General features: G+C 45.2%; 1 protein-coding gene across 1 annotated transcript; it reads right to left on the reverse strand.

Annotated features, from left to right (window-relative positions):
• Positions 1–18: 18 nt before the first annotated feature.
• Positions 19–18,831, reverse strand: cdt1 (chromatin licensing and DNA replication factor 1). Its single transcript, XM_078400824.1, has 10 exons — positions 17,214–18,831; positions 9,415–9,501; positions 8,995–9,215; positions 8,684–8,878; positions 8,052–8,197; positions 7,544–7,647; positions 3,436–3,624; positions 2,874–3,020; positions 2,181–2,382; positions 19–612 (listed from the first exon to the last, which is right to left on the reverse strand). Exons 1-10 carry the CDS (start codon positions 17,892–17,894, stop codon positions 449–451), a joined length of 2,136 nt encoding a protein of 711 aa, XP_078256950.1. The 5' UTR covers positions 17,895–18,831; the 3' UTR covers positions 19–448.
• Between the last annotated feature and the right edge of the window lie 239 nt (positions 18,832–19,070).

The following is a 19,070-nucleotide window of genomic DNA, read 5'->3' on the forward strand; positions in this document are numbered from 1 at the left end:
ATTTAATCAAATTGTTCCCTAAAATCACCCCCCCCATACACATATTTGATTTTCAGTTTAACATTAATGGTTCTCAATAGATATTCGAAGTACAAATTTTGAACAATTTTGTGTTACTGTTTGAAGCCAAAGAAACCACTGCTCCTGGAAGGCTATTTGAATACTACACAGATCTCATTTTATTCTTTGAAACTGCAGAGCAAGAGGGATTCATTCCCCTTACCTCTAATTTGACAATTAGTAATCCCAATAAAAAGCAGAGTATTCAATTTCACAAAATAGTGCTTAATTGTCAAGAAAACATACCAGGAAAAATATTGATCGGTAAATCTACAATCTGTCTCATTCAAGTTTCCAGATTTGTCTCCCATCCAATATACAGATACACATTTTTACATTAAACATTCAGGTTCAGTGCAGGACTTGTTTAAAAGCGTTCAAAAAAAAATCATGCCCTTTCCTCGTCCTTTATCTTTTTTTCGATTTTCTCCACAACTGTACACAACTCCACGTTCTTGATCAGCTTCAGGTACACCTCCTTCCTGATTATGTGTATACTCAGCCAGTCAGGGACAATGTTGGCCAGTAATCGCACATGTTTCTCCATGTCACCTGAAATTTAAAAAGCTACTTAGTTATCACTTACTCCAATCTTACTGTACAATGAACAAGTGACCCTGCAGATTAAAATGTTATTCAAATATTTACTGAATATAGTTACAAAATCTCTAAAAATGACTTCAGCATGCCTAACCTTTTGCAACTGTGGCGTATCTCAAAGTTATTTCTTTCCCTAGATGTTTTACCAAAACCTCTTTTACCAAAAGGGTTGTCTATTCCTGACACTCATGCTATTTATTGAAGCAAAATTGCTTGATGACCTAAATCTATCTTCAGTTCATAGCCATCTTCGACAACAAACCATTCCTTCACTTCTCAATTTCCTTTCATGGCTGTCCTTTAGACTTTAGAGATACAGCGTGGAAACAGGCCATTCGGCCCAAACCTGTGACAACCAGCATCTCCCACTACACTAACCTACACACACTAGGGACAAGTTTACCACTTACCAAACAAAGCCAATTAACCTACAAGCCTGCACATCTTTGGAGTGTGAGAGGAAACAGGAGCACCTGGAGAAAACCCATACGGTCAACGGGAGAATTTACAAACTCCATATAGTCAGCAGTCATAGTCAGGATCGAACCTGGGTCTCTGGCACTGTAAAGCAGCAACTCTACCGCTGTGGCATTGTGCCGTCCGTGGTGAACGCTCTCCTGTAATTCACTGACATCTGCTGAGTCTTTAAAATGGTTTAAAGACTGGGCAGGTGAGGCAGAAGAACATGGACAGGTGACATTTTGGGTCTGAAACATCACCTGTCCATGTTCTCCTAAGATGCTGCCCGTGCTGCTGATCTACTCCAGCACTGTCTCTCTTCTAAACCAGCATCAGCAGGTCCTTGATTCTACTTCTCTCTTGGCTTCACACGCTTCTCCCCATTGACAGTGACATTTTGAATCATGAATCTGATCAACCAAACCTTATGTCCATATATGATGGCCTAGTCTCCATTACCATCACTTGCCCTGGTTCCCCCTGGTAAATCTTCACCTCCATGTCCTGAAGACAAAGGGAGTGAATGTGGCAGAATTACTGGCCATTCACTTGACTAACCTGACTGCACCTGAAACCACAGCCATGCCTTACTCTTGTCCAAAAAAACTGCTCGAGGCCAGGACCACCCTGAACCGCAAAGATAACAGAAGTCTTTCCTCCATTACAAACAGTTCTCTTGAGTCACACTCGCATGGGTTTCTGCACTTGTTGGCAAAGATTTATCCAGCAAGATTCTATCTAATAAAGTGAGTTTGCAGTTTCCTTCAATTCAGACCAAACCTCCAAATGTCATCTTTCGAATGTGCACATTCCCTCAAATTCAATCCAGTGCACAAGGATCGATCATGCCGACCATTTAACTTCGTCCTGCGGTTCTTATCTGATGTAAGAGAGCAGGAGACTGGTGTCCCAGTTTGCAGCAAACTCTGTTCACCCATCACCCCAGCACTTACTCTCCCAAACTGATTTGGATTTCAAAGTTTGCAACACTTAAGTATGAAATAGCTAAATGCTTTGTCTAGTAAATTATCCGCATTTGAAGTAATTCTTCGTGCATTTACCCAGGTGCATGGAAGACCGATAGCTGTCAACCACTTTGTTGCATGCCACTGCAATATTCAAAGCTGCTTTCTTCTCTGCCACAAAGACATTGCGCAAAATTCTTGTTATCTCAGGGAGTCTCGTCATCATTCGAAGACGCTCGGTTTGCGCAGGATTCCTCGTCATCGCGGCCTGAATGTTCTGTGCTTCTTTGGTACGGATCTGCAAAGGAGTTGAATATTAACATTCATGTTTCTGATGTACACTGTACCTTCTACATTCAACAAAATCAATTTTAGTTTAGTTTAAGAGATACAGCACGGAAGCAGGCCCTTCGGCCCACCGAGTCTGCACCGACCAGCGATCCCCGCACATCAACACTACCCTACACACACTAGGGACAATTTTACATTCATATCAAGCCAATTAATCTACAAACCTGTACGTCTTTGGAGTGTGGGTGGAAAGCAAAGATCTCAAAGAAAGCCGACTCAGCTCACGGGGAGAACGTGCAACCAAGCACCCGTTGTCAGGATAGAACCCAGGTCTGAACCCAGATAGAACCTGACTATAGGTACTTGTCTGGCGCTGTAAGGCAGTAGCTCTACCGCTGTGCCACCGTGCTGCCCAATTAGAAATTCTGCATTGGGCAGATGCAAATATGGGACCATAAATCAAAATTCTTTAAAAAAATCTCTGGTGGACAAGCTTACCCTTTCGAGCAGGCTCTGTGAGACCCCTTTCAGTGCACTGGAAGGACTCGGGTGTGGGCTCACAACATTTAGCTCCTTTTGTTCAATTGTAGCAGCCATGGCCGTTTCCACAGATTTCAGGGCCATGTTAGCAAGAGCTTTCTCCATCTGAAAACATAGAAGTCACAAGAACAAAATTCAGACCCATGCAGGTACCACTCCATGCAGGCAAGCTCTACATTACTTGTGATCCTCAAAACAGCCTCTCACCATCTTCCATAATGTGAAGCTAGCTGGATCATCTGCAAATGCACCAAGAAATTAGGGTTCAATAAATATTTATTTAGAATAAGAGCAAATTTGATTCTGTATCCCAAATGTTTGTTTGGCAAGTGATTTGTAAATTCTGTCAGCACAAATTTCTGTTGTATCAATGGCTGTAACGCGAGGGTCACCTTTAGTAAGGGACCTTACGGAAGCTTTTCCCCACTCACGCCACTTCACAAAGGCCTGACGTGCTCTAGCCCCATTAACATCCACTAGGATGAGTTTTTAAAACCATTAGATGGTGGTGTATCAATACCTTTGGTGTCATCATGCTGCGAGCTTTATCCAGTACTTCTTGAGCAGTTGTCAGCTTTTCAAAATCTGGCGGCAGGGGAAGTTCAGCAGCAACGACATCTGGAACCTCGTCCACGTTAAATCGTGGGTGCCATCGTGTCAGCTTGTTGTCCGGGACATGCATCGGAGGGTGAAGAGAAGCCAAAAATGCCTTTAGGGATAAAAAAAAAATTAAACGTTATTGTCCAATAAGTTTTTTAAAAAGTTTGTCAGGTTCACATTTTTATCTAAGAATCTTTCAAAGTTTCACAGCTCTGGACTTAATAAAATATAATTTCTACATCATGGAGTTCAAAAAGCAAGAACGGTTGTCGTACTGTGACATGAAACTGGAATGAGCTGGAGATGGCAAACACCAAGGGTGGCACGGTGGCCCAGTGGTAGAGTTATTGCCTTACATCGCTAGAGACCCTGGTTCGATCCTGACTATAGGTACTTGTCTGTGCGTTTGTACGTTCCCCCCGTGACCTGCATTGGTTTTCTTCAGGATCTGTGGTTTCCTCCCACACTCGAAAGACATACAGGTTTGTAGGTTAATTAGCTTTGTACAATTATAAGTTGTCCCCAGTATATAGGATGGTGTATAATGTGCGGGGATCGCTGGGCGGCGTGGACTCGGTGGGCCGAAGGGCCTGTTTCCATGCTATATCTCTAAACTAAACCCCCTTTCCCACTAGAGGAGTTAAGATTCAACTTAAAAGCTATTCAGGGAACCTAATAGTACAAAAAGAATAAACGCAGCAAGATCTACAAGTATTGCTCACTGATGTTGAAAGACTGGAGCGTCTAGGCTTGTATACACTGGAATTTAGATGAATGAGAGGGGATCTTATCGAAACATGTAAGATTATTAAGGGGTTGGACACGTTAGAGGCAGGAAACATGTTCCCAATGTTGGGGAGTCCAGAACCAGGGGCCACAGTTTAAGAATAAGGGGTAGGCCATTTAGAACAGAGATGAGGAAAAACATTTTCTGTCTGAGAGTTGTAAATCTGTGGAATTCACTGCCTCAGAAGGCAGTGGAGGCCAAGTCTCTGAATGCATTCAAGAGAGAGCTAGATAGAGCTCTTAAGGATAGCGGAGTCAGGGGGTATGGGGAGAAGGCAGGAATGGGGTACTGATTGAGAATGATCAGCCATGATCACATTGAATGGTGGTGCTGGCTCGAATGTCCGAAACCAAGGCAGAAATTCTTAAAACACGGCAAATTGGAAAACACAGACAGGTATAATCCACTGGCATGGCCGGCTTTTATTGTCCACCCTTCCTGCTTTTGAGACCCATGTGTAAAGTGTAAAGGAGAACGTGTGGAGGAGAAAATAAGAGCAGAACTTATGACACCACTGTCAGGGAATTATGTACCTACACTCCTACATCCCTCTGCCTTACAACACTCCCCAGGGCCCTGCCATTTACTGTGATGGTACTGCACTGCACTGTACCTTAATTGGTACATGTGACAATAAAAGACCTTTGAAATGCAACACCTCTCTGCATTAAACTCCATTAAACATTCGTCAGCCCACTTTGCCCAACAGCGCAAGATTTTTTGACAACCATCTTTGCTTTTTATGATGGTGCCCACGTTAGTGTCATCTTCAAACGTACTCGTATGCCGTGTACATTCTCACCCAAATGATAAACCCCAAACTGCAGTGGGCCAGCACCGACACACCTCACAAGTTGCAGGTCTCCAGTCTGAAGAACAACCTTCCACATCACCTCCTTCTGTCAAGCCAATTCTCCATTCAGTTGGTTAGCTCCCTCGTGCAATCTGACCCTCCAGAGCAACTTTACCATGTGGACCATTATCAAATTCCTTGCTGAAGTCCCTGCAGACAACATCTTTGTCGCCCTTTTTGGTTACTTCTTGAAAAATTTCAGATTTCAGATTATGGAATGGACAGTATGGTTTTGTACAAGACACAATCTCTCATGTACAAAACCATACTGCCCATTCCCTAATTAGCCCGTCTATTCAAATACATACACAGCATCCCTCAGAACCCTCTCCAGTAACTTGCCTACCACTGATGTTAGGCTCATTGGGCCACAGTTCCCAGGCTTATCCTTGCAGCCATTCTTAAATAAGGGCACAAAAATAAGCAGCCCGCCAGTACTACTGACTGGAGGTTAGACACCTGCCAAGCTGAGACACTGCTCTGAGGAAACCCCAGCAAGAGAGTATAAGAAACTCTAATGAAAAAATTATCCATCCGAAACCTGAACTCTATTTCTCTGCATTTCCAGCATCCGGTTTATAATCCATGCCAAATTGTTAATGGTGTCATTCACCAAGTGTTTAATGGTGGCGTGGCGTTGTGGCGCCGCCTGGGGGTCAAACCACTTACTATATGTAGGTTAATTGGCTGGGTAGATGTAAAAAATTGTCCCTAGTGGGTGTAGGATAGTGTTAATGTACGGGGATCACTGGGCGGCACGGACTTGGAGGGCCGAAAAGGCCTGTTTCCGGCTGTATATATATGATATGATATGATATGATATGATATCATATATATACAGCCGGAAACAGGCCTTTTCGGCCCTCCAAGTCCGTGCCGCCCAGTGATCCCCGTACATTAACACTATCCTACACCCACTAGGGACAATTTTTACATTTACCCAGCCAATTAACCTACATACCTATCGAACCTTCGTCATCAGAACTGGAACGATCACGTCGGGGGTCACCAACGTAGTAAACCAAGCGCTGCGAATCAAATGGGTTTATTAACGAAACAGTGGTTGAACACACGAGCGCTTAGTTAGGAGAACAGTTAGATGCTTGTTGCTGTTGAGAGGAGCACCACATGTCTGTTCACTCGTGGGCTCGAGCTGAGCTTCTCATCTCCAACTGTCAATTGCCATCACAGTTGACAGTTGTAGATGACAGTTGAAAGTTGGAGATGCGAAGCTCAGCTCAAGCCCACGAGTGAACAGACGTGTGGTGCTCCTCTCAACAGCAACAAGCACCTAACCGTTCTCCTAACTAAGCGTGCGTGTGTTCACCACTGTTTCGTTAATAAAACCCGTTTGATTCACAATGCTTGGTTTACTGTAGCATTTTCATTGGATTGGTAGATAAGAGTTACGTGTTAGATTATGGACCTCAAGTAATGGATTCAAGGAATGGGAGAGTTACAGTGGTAAAACATTTCGCACTCTCGGCCCAAAGGGCTGGTGAAGATAGAAAACAAGTCACTGCTTTAAAAAGTAAACTGGATGTATACCTGAAGAGTCACAGCATGTTTATGAGCAAGAGCAACACAATGGGGTCCTGGCACAGTTAGTTCTCCACTGGGCAGCACAAACACGACGAGCTCAATTCCAATTCAACATACTTCATTCAATAAAAGTTTACCTTTCCATCGAGTCCCCATTCACTCGGTGACAAGCAGTTAACAAGATTAAAAAACGATTCTCTTCAGATTTATATTTGTCGATGTCAATGGGAGACGAAAGTAAATGAACAGTTTGAAAAAAAAAATTATACAAAAGAAATTCTATTGTTAGATTCAAACCAATCAAAAAAATTTTTTTTTTTTTAAATCACACCACAATCGACCCGACATTTCCTTCATAAAACTTGTCAAAAAGGTGCTCTTGTGTTTAGGCCAATTCTTAATCTGCTCTTTTAAAAAATGCCATCTAATGCTGATTTACTCAACCACCTTCACCCCAAAATTTCATTTACAGCCATCACTTTGGCCATGGGGCCCACAGATCAGCAGGGGTCAGAGAGTTGAGTCATACAACACGACAACAGGCCCTGCGGCCCAACTCATCCCTGCTGACCAATATGCTCCATCTAAGCTGAACACATGTCTGAAACAGCAAACCCCTGGAATGCTGGATTGCCAGTCCCTTTTGTCCACATTTGGAACATATTCCTCAAAATCTTTCCTATTGCTTCCAGGATTAACACAAACCGTCCTTAAGCAGACCAGAAGTGGCAAAAACTAGCAACTCGCAGAAACTAGCAACAACACCAGTGTGCTGCCAACACAGATCACTGATCCACAGGGATGCAATGGCCAGAATCAACCGGAAGACAAGGCACAACAGCTTACCTTGTGGTGTTGCTTTACCAAGTTGGTAAGGTTTCGGCTGAAAATCTGACGGCGTAGAAGCAAGCGAGAGGCTGTCAGGTGCGTCTGCCCTTCAGAATTCTCCTCTTGGAAAGGAGAGGAAAATGGCATTTAAAAATAAAACATTTAAAAAGATCTCATTCAGCTACTTGCCCTCTACTCTTTCACTCTAGATGAAAGGTCTCAACCGGAGACTGTCTATTTCTCTCAGTAGATGCGGCCTGACTGCTTGCCCTTTCTTTGCTACACATTCCAGCAAATGCAGTCTCTTGTGCCTCTAAAATAACAGGAATGATTCAACTGCTGCTCTGATTCAGGTTATTTTCATAACCTCACCTGCAGTCTACAAAACAGGACAAGACACAGACTCAATTTACTTTTTAATCGAGAAGACAATATGACTGAAGTTACAGCGATTAAGTGGTCAACCTCTTCATAAAGCCGGGAAATTCCCAACATAATTCCCACTCTTGGCACCACGAGCATTTACCTCCTTCAAAAACAGGATCGATGGTGAGCTGGTAGATGGATTTCTTCACAGCGTCACTCCACGTCGGAATTCCCTTCTCCTGTCGGAACTTATACGCAGATGGGTAAACTGTCTTAATTTGCCCAATATTTTGCTGTTCAAATCGTCTACAAAAAATATTCCAAGGTTAATTGCTCGTAGGCTAATATAATAAACAATTGCTCGTAAGGTAATATAATAATTAATTATTCGTTTTGTGAGCATTTGATATATTGCTGCAATATTATCCAGGTGACACAATGAAGGAAGCATCTTAAACAACTTGCATCTGAACTTAAGATTTCAATGCTTCCTCTTGTTAGTTTTTAAAATTTCAATGTAAATAACCACTTTCAAGAAATTGTTGTCAAGTATCAACTTAGTAACCACAAAGCTTCCAAATTGTCATTTTTACAAAGTGATTCTCAATTTACAATGTAAAATAAATTAAAGCTTTCTTTTAAAAGTATTTACTGTAAAGAAGCATTACAGCAGTTCGGTGAGCAATTTATTTTCAATGATTCCCCTGTGATGGCTAAGGACTCAAGTCGAGGAACCAGCAGCAGACAAATCTCTTGAACTCACACTGGCTGCTAATTTCGGCACATACTCACTTCCGCATCATGTCCTGAGCACCCTGTTTCACTTTAGCAAAGGTAACGGTCTCGGAGCGGTTGAACAACATGCTCACAACGGTGTCCATGCTCCGGAACATCTCCGCCAGCACCTTGTATTTGAAAGGCAGGGTCAACCCTGGTGGAACATCCTGCGCTAGGTTGTGGAAGCGCTGGTAAGCTGGTGCCTTCACCCTGAAAGGAAATGAAGAATGGAGACTGCTGCGTTCAACTATCCAGCAACCAGGGGCCGTTAAGATGCTCGTCAGTATTGCATGTTTATGCTGTTCCATTAAGGATTTTTCCCTCACCTCTCACCCACGCTTGATTCCTCGTCCGGCCCAGCTGTCCTTTTACATTCTTTGTTTTCTTGCACTTTCAATCCCAGTTCCCGAACCCGTTTGAGGCGACTCTTGGCATCAGTGCTCAATGCAGCAGGAGCAAGTGAAGTTGCTGCTTGGTTGAGATTCCGAATTCTTTGTAACCGGCTTTTTAATGACAAAAGACTCTCCTTTCCAGGCGTTGTCTCTGTCTATGGAACAAACATGTTGTAGGTGAGTTTTTACATCATAAATTCCTTTAATACTTAGTTTTTGAAAATATGGCACTAAATTAGTAATCTGTTGGGCTTTCCATATCTGCTCATTATTCATCAGACCAGTGACGTTGCTTCAGAATGCAGAACAAGGTTAGGTGCCTCAAACTTAAGGTTGTGTGGTTGAATCTCTTACCTGTTGGCTTCTCTTGCTCGAATCTTCCAAACTAGGACATTTGGAAATCCGTTTCCGTGTGATTGTTGCCCCATGAGCAGACGCATCCTAAAGGTGGCACCAAGATGCATTAGTATCACCAAACTCAAGTGTATGAAATCACGCGGGGCAAAGATGAATGCCTTCTTTATCACGGAAAGAGAATCAAAAAGTCACCAGAGATAGGAATAAGGTGAAAGATTTAAAAGGGTCGCGAGAGGAAAGATTTACACTATTATGGTCGTGGGTACATGGAATGAGGTGCCAGAGAAAGTGGACAAAGCGGGTCATAACATTTAAAAAGCCGTTTGTTTAGGTGCAATGGATAGGAAAGGTTTAAAGGATACAGGCCAGGCCACTGCAAATGGAAGCTTTAGACAGGCACCTTCGACGAGTTGGGCCCAAGGATACTGAAAATCTGCACAATGCAATACTGTGGAGACACACAAAATGCTGGAGTAACTCATCGGGACAGGCAGCATCTCTGGATAGAAGGAATGGGTGACGTTTTCACCCCACACCCTTCCATATCTCTAGGTCTCCCTCTCCCCTGATTCTCAGTTTGAAGAAGGGTCTCGACCCAAAATGTCACTTCTCTCCATTCCTTCTCTCCCGAGATGCTGCCTGTCCCGCTGAGTTACTCCAGCATCTTGCGACTATCTTCGGTGTAAACCATCATCTGCAGTTCCTTCCTACACGATACAATACTGTGCCAGGAGCCATCATAATGGCCATGACTGCCCTGCCACACGCAGAACAACAATGCCATGCACACATCGTGTGAAAAGCAGCAATATTATTATTTTTTGGTAATACTCAATAAACCAGACAGCTCTGATGGAAGTACAAATGTTAACTGTTTATTGAACACAAGAGTTGGGAGCAGAAATAAGCCCAGAGCTCAACCTATCAATGAGATTGTGGCTGAATGATGGATCACCTTCGATCCTGTTTTTAAAGCAGGTAAATGCTCGGCGTGCTGCGAGTGTGAATTATGTCGGGAATTTTCTGACTTATGAAGAGATTGACCACTTAATACTACAAAAGACACAAGGTGCTCGAGTTACCCAGTGAGGCAGACAGCATCTGTGGAGAACATGGATAGGTGAAGTTTCGAGTCTGGACCCTTCTTCAGACTGATTGTTTGTGGGGGGAGGGGGAAGAAATCTAGAAGAGAGGAGGGGCATGACAAAGACGGGCAGGTAACAGGTGGGCACGGGCGACGGAGGTTTTTGACAGGCAGGTGGTCGGACAAAGCCCAGAGACGAAAAGACACAAGGCAGACGAGGAAAGATGACACAAAATCTGAAGCCAGATGAAGTGATCTAGGGGGAAGGGGCAGGAATGGTGAAGGGGTAGAGGAGACACAGGTGAAAAATCCTTTTGACTCAAAGCTTTTGGCACCAGCTATGCCTGGCTTGTTGGCCACACTGAACAGTCCTTCTTCCAAACCTACACCAGCACCACCACCCCCCCCCCCCAACTCTTTCTCCACAGCGATGATGGCATCAGGACTACCTCCTGCACCCGCGCAGAACTCACCGATTTCAACAACCTCACCACTAACCACCCTGCCCCCAAATTCACTCAGACTGTCTGACATCTCTCTCCCGTCTTGATCTGTCTCATAACAAGAGGAGTTGAGTATAGGAGCAAAGAGGTCCTTCTGCAGTTGTACAGGGCCCTAGTGAGACCGTACCTGGAGTACTGTGTGCAGTTTTGGTCTCCAAATTTGAGGAAGGATATTCTTGCTCTTGCTATTGAGGGCGTGCAGCGTAGGTTTACTAGGTTCATTCCCGGAATGGCGGGACTATCATATGTTGAAAGACTGGAGCGACTAGGCTTGTATACACTGGAATTTAGAAGGATGAGAGGAGATCTTATCGAAACGTATAAGATTATTGGACACGTTAGAGGCAGGAAACATGTTCCCAATGTTGGGGGAGTCCAGAACAAGGGGCCACAGTTTAAGAATAAGGGGTAGGCCATTTAGAACTGAGATGAGGAAAAAAATTTCAGTCGGAGAGTTGTGAATCTGTGGAATTCTCTGCCTCAGAAGGCAGTGGAGGCCAATTCTCTGAATGCATTCAAGAGAGAGCTGGATAGAGCTCTTAAGGATAGCGGAGTCAGGGGGTGTGGGGAGAAGGCAGGAACGGGGTACTGATTAAGAATGATCAGCCATGATCACATTGAATGGCGGTGCTGGCTCGAAGGACCGAATGGCCTTCTCCTGCACCTATTGTCTATTGTCTCCAGCACAGCGGACAGATTATCGACTGTCGAACAAACGCACCGCCTCCCAATTATCTGGACTTATCTGGGATTGTCCTCCCACCTGCCTCTTCCAAAGATGCAGCCCCCCCCCCCCCCCCCCCCCCCACTCTCAATGTCTGTCTCCGCCTCATCTGCTCACAAGTGGAGGCTTTCCACTCTAGGACATCTTTCTTTGGTAACACAGATTCATTCCTGTTCTCATGGACGGATCCCTCATGTGCATCTCTTCTCTGTCCCATAGTTCCGTTCTCGCTCCCTCTCTCCTTAGACGGAACAAGAATAGAGTTCCGCCAGCCTCCAAACCCAACGTGTCATTCTCCGACACTTCTGCCACCTTCAGCAATGAGCCCACCACCAGTCACATCTTCCCAATGCCCACCCCTTCCTGCAAGAGTCTTCCGAGACCACTGCCTCCATAATTCCTTGCTTCATTCATCCCTACCCACCCAAGCCACCTCCGTTGCATATACCTTCATCTGCAACTGCAGGAGATGCAACACCTGTCTCGATACCTCCTCCCTCACATCCACCTAGGGACCCCAGCAGCCCATCCAGGTGAGACAGGGGTTCACTCCATTCAGTGTTACCGATGTGGCCTGTACTTTGGCAAGACCAAACGTAGACTAGGTGACAGTATTGCAGGACACCGATGCTCGGTCCATCGAGGCTTGCTGGATCTCCCGGTTGCTAACTATTTCAACTCCCCATACTAAACTTTCTGTCCTGGGCCTCCTCCATTTCCAGAATGGGAGGACACTGAATTCTCCCATTTTGGGTAACTAAATAACTACAAACTCCAGTACATTCAGCCCATTTATCTAAATAATCAATAAAGATCATAAATAGTACTTGACTAATTATTGATGGAACATTTTCAGAACAATATATCCCAAGTCCGCCTAGGCCTACCTGATCTCTCGGTTGCCAAACACTTTAACTCCCATTCCCATGACCTTTCTGTCCTGAGGCTCCTCCACTGTCAGAGTGAGGCCCAATGCAAATTGCAAGAACAGCACCTCATATTTCACTTGGGCAGCTTACACCCCAGCGGTATGAATATTGACATCGCTAACTTCAAGTAACCCTTGTTTTCCCCGTCTCCATCCCTCCCCCATCCTAGTTCTCCGACCAGTCTGACTGACCTCCTGATTACATTTTACATTGTATGCAGTTATCTTCCCCAAGTTAACAATGATCTATTCTACATTTTCCTTGAACTTTGTCCCCTTTGATCTCTTGTTTTCACACCTTACCTTTCCATATATCATTTCCCTCTCCTCGGACTCTCAAGATGCTGTCTGACCCACTGAGTTACTCCAGCATTTTGTGTCTCTCTTTGGTGTAAACCAGCATCTACAGATCTTCTTAAACCAACTCTGCTTTCTGTAAGCAAGCTACTCCCCATCTGTCACCCCTGTGCAGTCTTGTCTTGTGCCTTTTACGTGGTACCTACTGGATTCCTTCTGGAAGTTCAAATATATTCTAAATACTTCTTCCAGCTCCCCTCTATGGATAACCCTGGTCACATCCTTGAAGTCTAGAGATGTCCCTTCCGTGAAACCACCATAACAATGCTTCACCGTCTTATTATGTTACAATCATTGTGCCATTTACATCTTTCAGAAATAGACCAGCACTTTTTGATATGGATGATACGACATTTTGTATCGTATGTTTTCTGAAACTATGGGCCAGAGTGCTGGTTTGTGTCTTGCTCATTCACGTCTGTGCTGCAGGCATTATTTATTGCAATCTAGCAAGATAGAAATCAGGGAATTCTGTTAAAGTACATCTGTAGAAGCTGTCTATTTACTTTAGTTTATTATTGTCACATGTACTAAGGTACAGTGAAAAGCTTTTTTTGTTGCATGTTATCCAGGCAGCAAAAAGACTAGACATGATTATAATCAAGCTGCCCACAGTGTAGATACTTGATAAGGGAATAACGCTTAGCGCAAGATAAAGCAAAGTCCGATAAAAGATAGACCCAGGGTTCTCCAATGAGGTGATGGTAGGTCAGGGCCACTCTCTAGTCGGCGATAGGATAGTTCAGTTGCCTGATAACAGAACCTGCCCCCAAATCTGGAGGCATGCGACTTCACACTTCTCTGTACCTCTTGCCAGATGGGAGAGGAGGGTGTGACTTGTCCTTAATTATGCTGGTGGACTTGCTGAGGCATTGTGACGTGTAGATTGAGTCAATGGAACTGGAGGTGGTCTGCGTGATGGTCTGAGCCATGTCTACAACTCTCTGCAATTTCGTGCAGTCTTGGAAGGAGCTATTCACAGCTTTATAAAAAGTATTTAGACTCTTCTGGTCTATTACAAACCTGTAAAGTTCTCTGAAGAAGAGTCTTGACCTGAAACGTCACCTATCCATGTTCGTCAGAGATGCTGCCTGACCTGCTGAGTTACTCCAGCACTTTGTGTCCTTTTGTGTATTAAGCAGTCTCTGCAGTTCTTTGTTTCTACTACAAACCATCACATTTTCTGTAGGAAGGAATCTAAATGTTCCTTGATCAACATCCCCTTTCATGTCTCGTTTACCCTTCCTTATCTCTGTGCCTCCCTCTCAGTCTAAGAACGGCCTCACCCAGAAACTTCACTCATTCCTCCTCTCCAGAGATGCTGAGTTACAACAGCATTTTGTTTCTACATTCACATTTTCTTTCAGCTTGACTTCCTCAGTTAACCATGATGGGGGGGGGGCTTCCTTATCAAAAGACATTTTCTCTTTAATAGAATACAATATACCTTTCCTGAAATTTATGAAATGTCCACCTTTGCCTATTTACCTTCTGATCCTTTATTCTAAATTCAGACCACGTTTCTCACCCTCAAATTCCACCATGGTCATTTGTCAATGCCATGGACCTGACCTGCTGGGCACACCTGGCATTCTCTGAAGAGTATATTATCATATTGTCTGGCAAATAGTAATACTAGTTTGAATATTTGTTCTACACCCTCAGACTGCCACAACGTGCAAATGTTTGTGTTGGTGCCTTGCAGCTTCAGGCATCCTGGTTAGATCCTGACCTTGGGTGCTGTCTGTGCATACAGAGGTCAAGTCAGTGGATATTCTTAATCCACCTCTCTCCATACCTGCGTGGGTTTCCTCCCACATCCTCACATGTTCACAGGTTAAAGGAGTAGAATTAGGCCATTCGGCCCCTCGCGTCTACTCCACCATTCAATCATGGCTGATCTCTCCCTCCTCATCTCATTTTCCTGCCTTCTCCCCATAACCCTTGACACCCATAGACACAAAAAGCTGGAGTAACTCGGCGGGACAGGCAGCATCTCTGGAGAGAAGGAATGGGTGACGTTTCGGGTGAAGGGTCTCGACCCGAAACGCCACCCATTCCTTCTCTCCAGGGATGCTGCCTGTCCCACCGAGTTACTCCAGCTTTATGTGTCTATTTTCGCAGATATCAATGGAGTGGGCTGTCTAATGTTGAGGGAGGTTTCAACCAGCATCTGCAATTCCTTCTTACACTCTCAACACCCATTCTGATCAAGAATTTGTCTATCTGTGACTTTAAAATATCCACTAACTTGACCTCCACATCCCACTGTGGCAATGAATTCCACAGATTAATTACCCTCTTACTAAAGAAGTTCCTCCTCGCCTCCTTTCTGAAAGAGCGCCCTTTAATTCTGAGGCTCTGACCTCTGGTTCTAGTCTCCCACCAGTGGAAACATCCTTTCCACATCCACTCTATGCTTTTCCTAATAGATGTTGTGTCCAGTGAATTGGCTTCGGTAATGAAGTGGCAAAAGAATCCCATGGGTGGCTTTTTACATAGAATACAGCACCAGAACCCACAATATTAGTTCCACCCAAAAACTCAGTTCGACCCACAATATTAATGACGAACATTATATCAAGTTAAACTAATCTCCTCTACCGACACGTGACCCATATCCCTCCATTCCCTGCACATCAATGTGCCTATATTCTCGAGTCTGAAGAAGGACCTCGACCCGAAACGTCACCCATTCCCTCTCTCCTAGATGCTGCCTGACCCGCTGAGTTACTCCAACATTTTGTGATACCTTCGATTTGTACCAGCATCTGCAGTTATTTTCCTGCCTATATTCAAGGTATCTACATGGTCAGAAGAAGGGTCTCGACCTATCCATTTTCTCCAGAGATGCTGCCTGACCCGCTGAGTTACTGCAGCATTTTCTGTCCATCTTATGGTAATAAACCAACATCTGCAGTTCTTTTCTTATTTAAATATTGCTTCTCTACAGGCCTGTAAAATGCCACTATCATAACTCCACCACCACTCCTGGCAACGAGGGATAATAGATTGCAAGGATACAGGGAAATAGACGGGGAAATCGTGTTTTCCCGCCGGGTGCCAACATGTACCCGATGGGCCGAATGTCTCCCCTCTGTGGCATCATTAGAAGTGCAAGAACTCACATCGCAGAGACTCGTTTCATTCTCCATTTCATAAACTGCAGCTAATTCAAAGCCAGTTCGTTTCCTACTGAAAGAGTTAATGGCTATTAACTTTGCATGATGGGATGCTTGGCCATTGTCTGCAAACCTGTTTGTATGCTTGTGGAGCTTCTATATTGTTGTAAGTGAAGGAATGCTAATTGCGCATAAGGATGTGTCTGGTAGCTGAAACTTATAATTCCTGGAAACCATAGAAATAATAAAATGGTAGAATGAATGAACAGGATGAGCCTGAACTTTGGGTCCTGAATAGCTGATGTTTGCAAAGTTGCACCAGGCACGATATGACCATGTGACCCTAAAGCCTATAGAGCAGTGCATCGTGTTATCCCTGGGAAAGATGTCCGGGAAAGACGATGGACAATGCTAAGATTAGGATGTGGTTAATTGTTGACTATTTGTGGGAGTGTGAAAACAGGACCTTCTGTGGTATGATAAGGGTCCTTACCTTCGACTAATGACTTACTGTGTAAAATAGTTTATGACTTTAGGGTGACAAGTATATTGTGTTTTAATACAATGTGATTGATTTGAAGGAAATGTTGTGTTAAACATTTTTGCTGCAAATTCTGTATAAAAATGATGCGAAAATGCTGTATCTTTGAGTGGAAGCAAGGGGAGTGCTGAGTATAAGAAAATAACTGCAGATGTTGGTACAAATCGAAGGTATTTATTCACAAAATGCTGGAGTAACTCAGCAGGTCAGGAGAGAAGGAATGGGTGACGTTTCGGGTCGAGTTTGAAGAAGGGTCTCCACCCGAAACGGCACCCATTACTTCTCTCCTGAGATGCTGCCTGACCCGCTGAGTTACTCCAGCATTTTGTGAATAAATACCTTCGGAGTGCAGAGTATGGTCATACACCCTTAGCACTGAAACCCCCCACACTCCCGTCTGACGATAATTAAAGCTTTGCTTGGTTTACCGTTAACTGTTTATGTTGTTGTTGTCTGTTTTAAGAAACGAACTTTAAGTTACTACTGGTGCTTTGGGTCTGATACGTGTCCCCCACTCCCCCAATAACACACGCTTACCGTGGGCCCGGGACCCTCTGGACGTGGCGGCGGTGATGCAGTTTGCTTGGAGCTGGTGTTTTGCAGGAGCCGGGTTGTTGCCGCTTGGGGCTGCAGCACCAGACACCTGCGGGCAGACGGAGCTCGCTGTGGGCCGGGAGCCTCCTCGCTGGAGTGGGAGCGGCGGCGTTTGTTGGCCGAGCGGGTCCGCGGTCCATCATCTCCCCCGGCGGCGGCACCAGACCCAGGCTCAGCACCAGACCCAGGCCCAGGCTCAGCACCAGGCCCAGACCATCCCGCACCGCACCCGGCGGCTGTCTGGCCATCTCTGGACGGGGTGACAAGACAGGCGGACACTGTCACTGCCCTCCCCGCCTCCTGTACCGGGGTGGCCCAACCTCCCTCCCGCTCTGCCGGTACCGATTCACAAACGTCCCCGCCGGGCACGACAGGCGCTGCCGCCAGAAGGGGAGGGCTGTCCCCGCTCGCAGTCCGAGTCCGTGTCGCTGCCGGGGGGTTTCCAGTCACCTTCCTCCTTCGCGACTGCCCACCTTCCCTCACAACCGACCCAGCGGCGCCGGCAACGCCAATGAAGCTCCCATTTGCCGCGGCCGTCTCCACTTCCCGCTCTTTCACACGCAGCGTCTCCCTCTTCGTCTTTTTAGTCTGGGGGAAATAGTCTGTTAGTCTGGCCTGCGCCATGATGGCACCAGGGTGGAAACGAAGGCAGGCAAGCGGCCGCAGCAGACTGAGCCTGGTGCCGCTGCACAACTGCACTGGAATGGAAGAGAATTTAAAACTTCGCAGCAGCAGAACTGCACTGAAATGGAATTAAAATCTTGACTTTGCAGCAGAACTGAAATGGAATTAAAATCTTTGCAACAGCAGAACTGCACTGAAATGGAAGAGAATTAAAATCTTCGCAGCAGCAGAACTGCACTGAAATGGAAGAGAATTAAAATCTTCGCAGCAGCAGAACTGCACTGAAATGGAATTAAAATCTTGACTTTGCAGCAGAACTGAAATGGAATTAAAATCTTTGCAACAGCAGAACTGCACTGAAATGGAAGAGAATTAAAATCTTCGCAGCAGCAGAACTGCACTGAAATGAAATGAAAATCTTCGCAGAACTGAAATGAAAATCTTCGCAGAACTGAAATGGAATTACAATCTTCGCAGAATTGCACTGAAATTAAACTCTTCGCAGCAGCAGAACTGCATTGAATTGAAACGTTGGCCGCTGTAGCTCCTCCTCGCCTCGGGTCGTGGCCGCGGAGGGGGGGGGGGGACACGGAGCGGAACTTTGGGAGCCGAGCGTTCCAAATCGCGTTCGATGTCGTCGGTTTAGAATCTTGCCGCCCCGCTCTCTCCCGGGCAACGTTCCATCTGCAGCAGCAGCCGCCTGGCACCGACAATACAGGAGCAGCAGCGAGATATATCCCCCTCCTCCTCCTGCTCCTCGTCCCGCGCAAACACCTCCGGGCTTTCGCGCTCAGCTCACACGTGTCCCGTGCCGGACGGATCGATCCATTTCACTGCAGTGCCGACTAGGTTTAAAATTAAAAACAAACCCCCCTGCCTACTCGCCATGAAAAGCATGGCATTTAAAAAAAACGAGACGCTGAAGCGCGTAATGGAAGCCGAGTTTGAACAACAAGAAGAAAAAAAAAATCCCATGTTTAAAAAAAATTGTCAATTTGTGTTACTCGGGGAATCAGAGATCCCCTGCTTTAATTCTTTTACCGCACACACTGGCAATGAATGGTACAGTCTTCGTCTGCCGCCAAACTTTTTTTCCAGCGAGTTGCTTCTTCATTTCTGCGAGGTTGAAGGATTGTGTGGTAATCTTGTGTGTATGTGTGTGGGGGGGGGGGGTTG

This window comes from Rhinoraja longicauda, chromosome 6 (genome assembly GCF_053455715.1).
Source record: "Rhinoraja longicauda isolate Sanriku21f chromosome 6, sRhiLon1.1, whole genome shotgun sequence".
Lineage (NCBI taxonomy): Eukaryota > Metazoa > Chordata > Chondrichthyes > Rajiformes > Arhynchobatidae > Rhinoraja > Rhinoraja longicauda.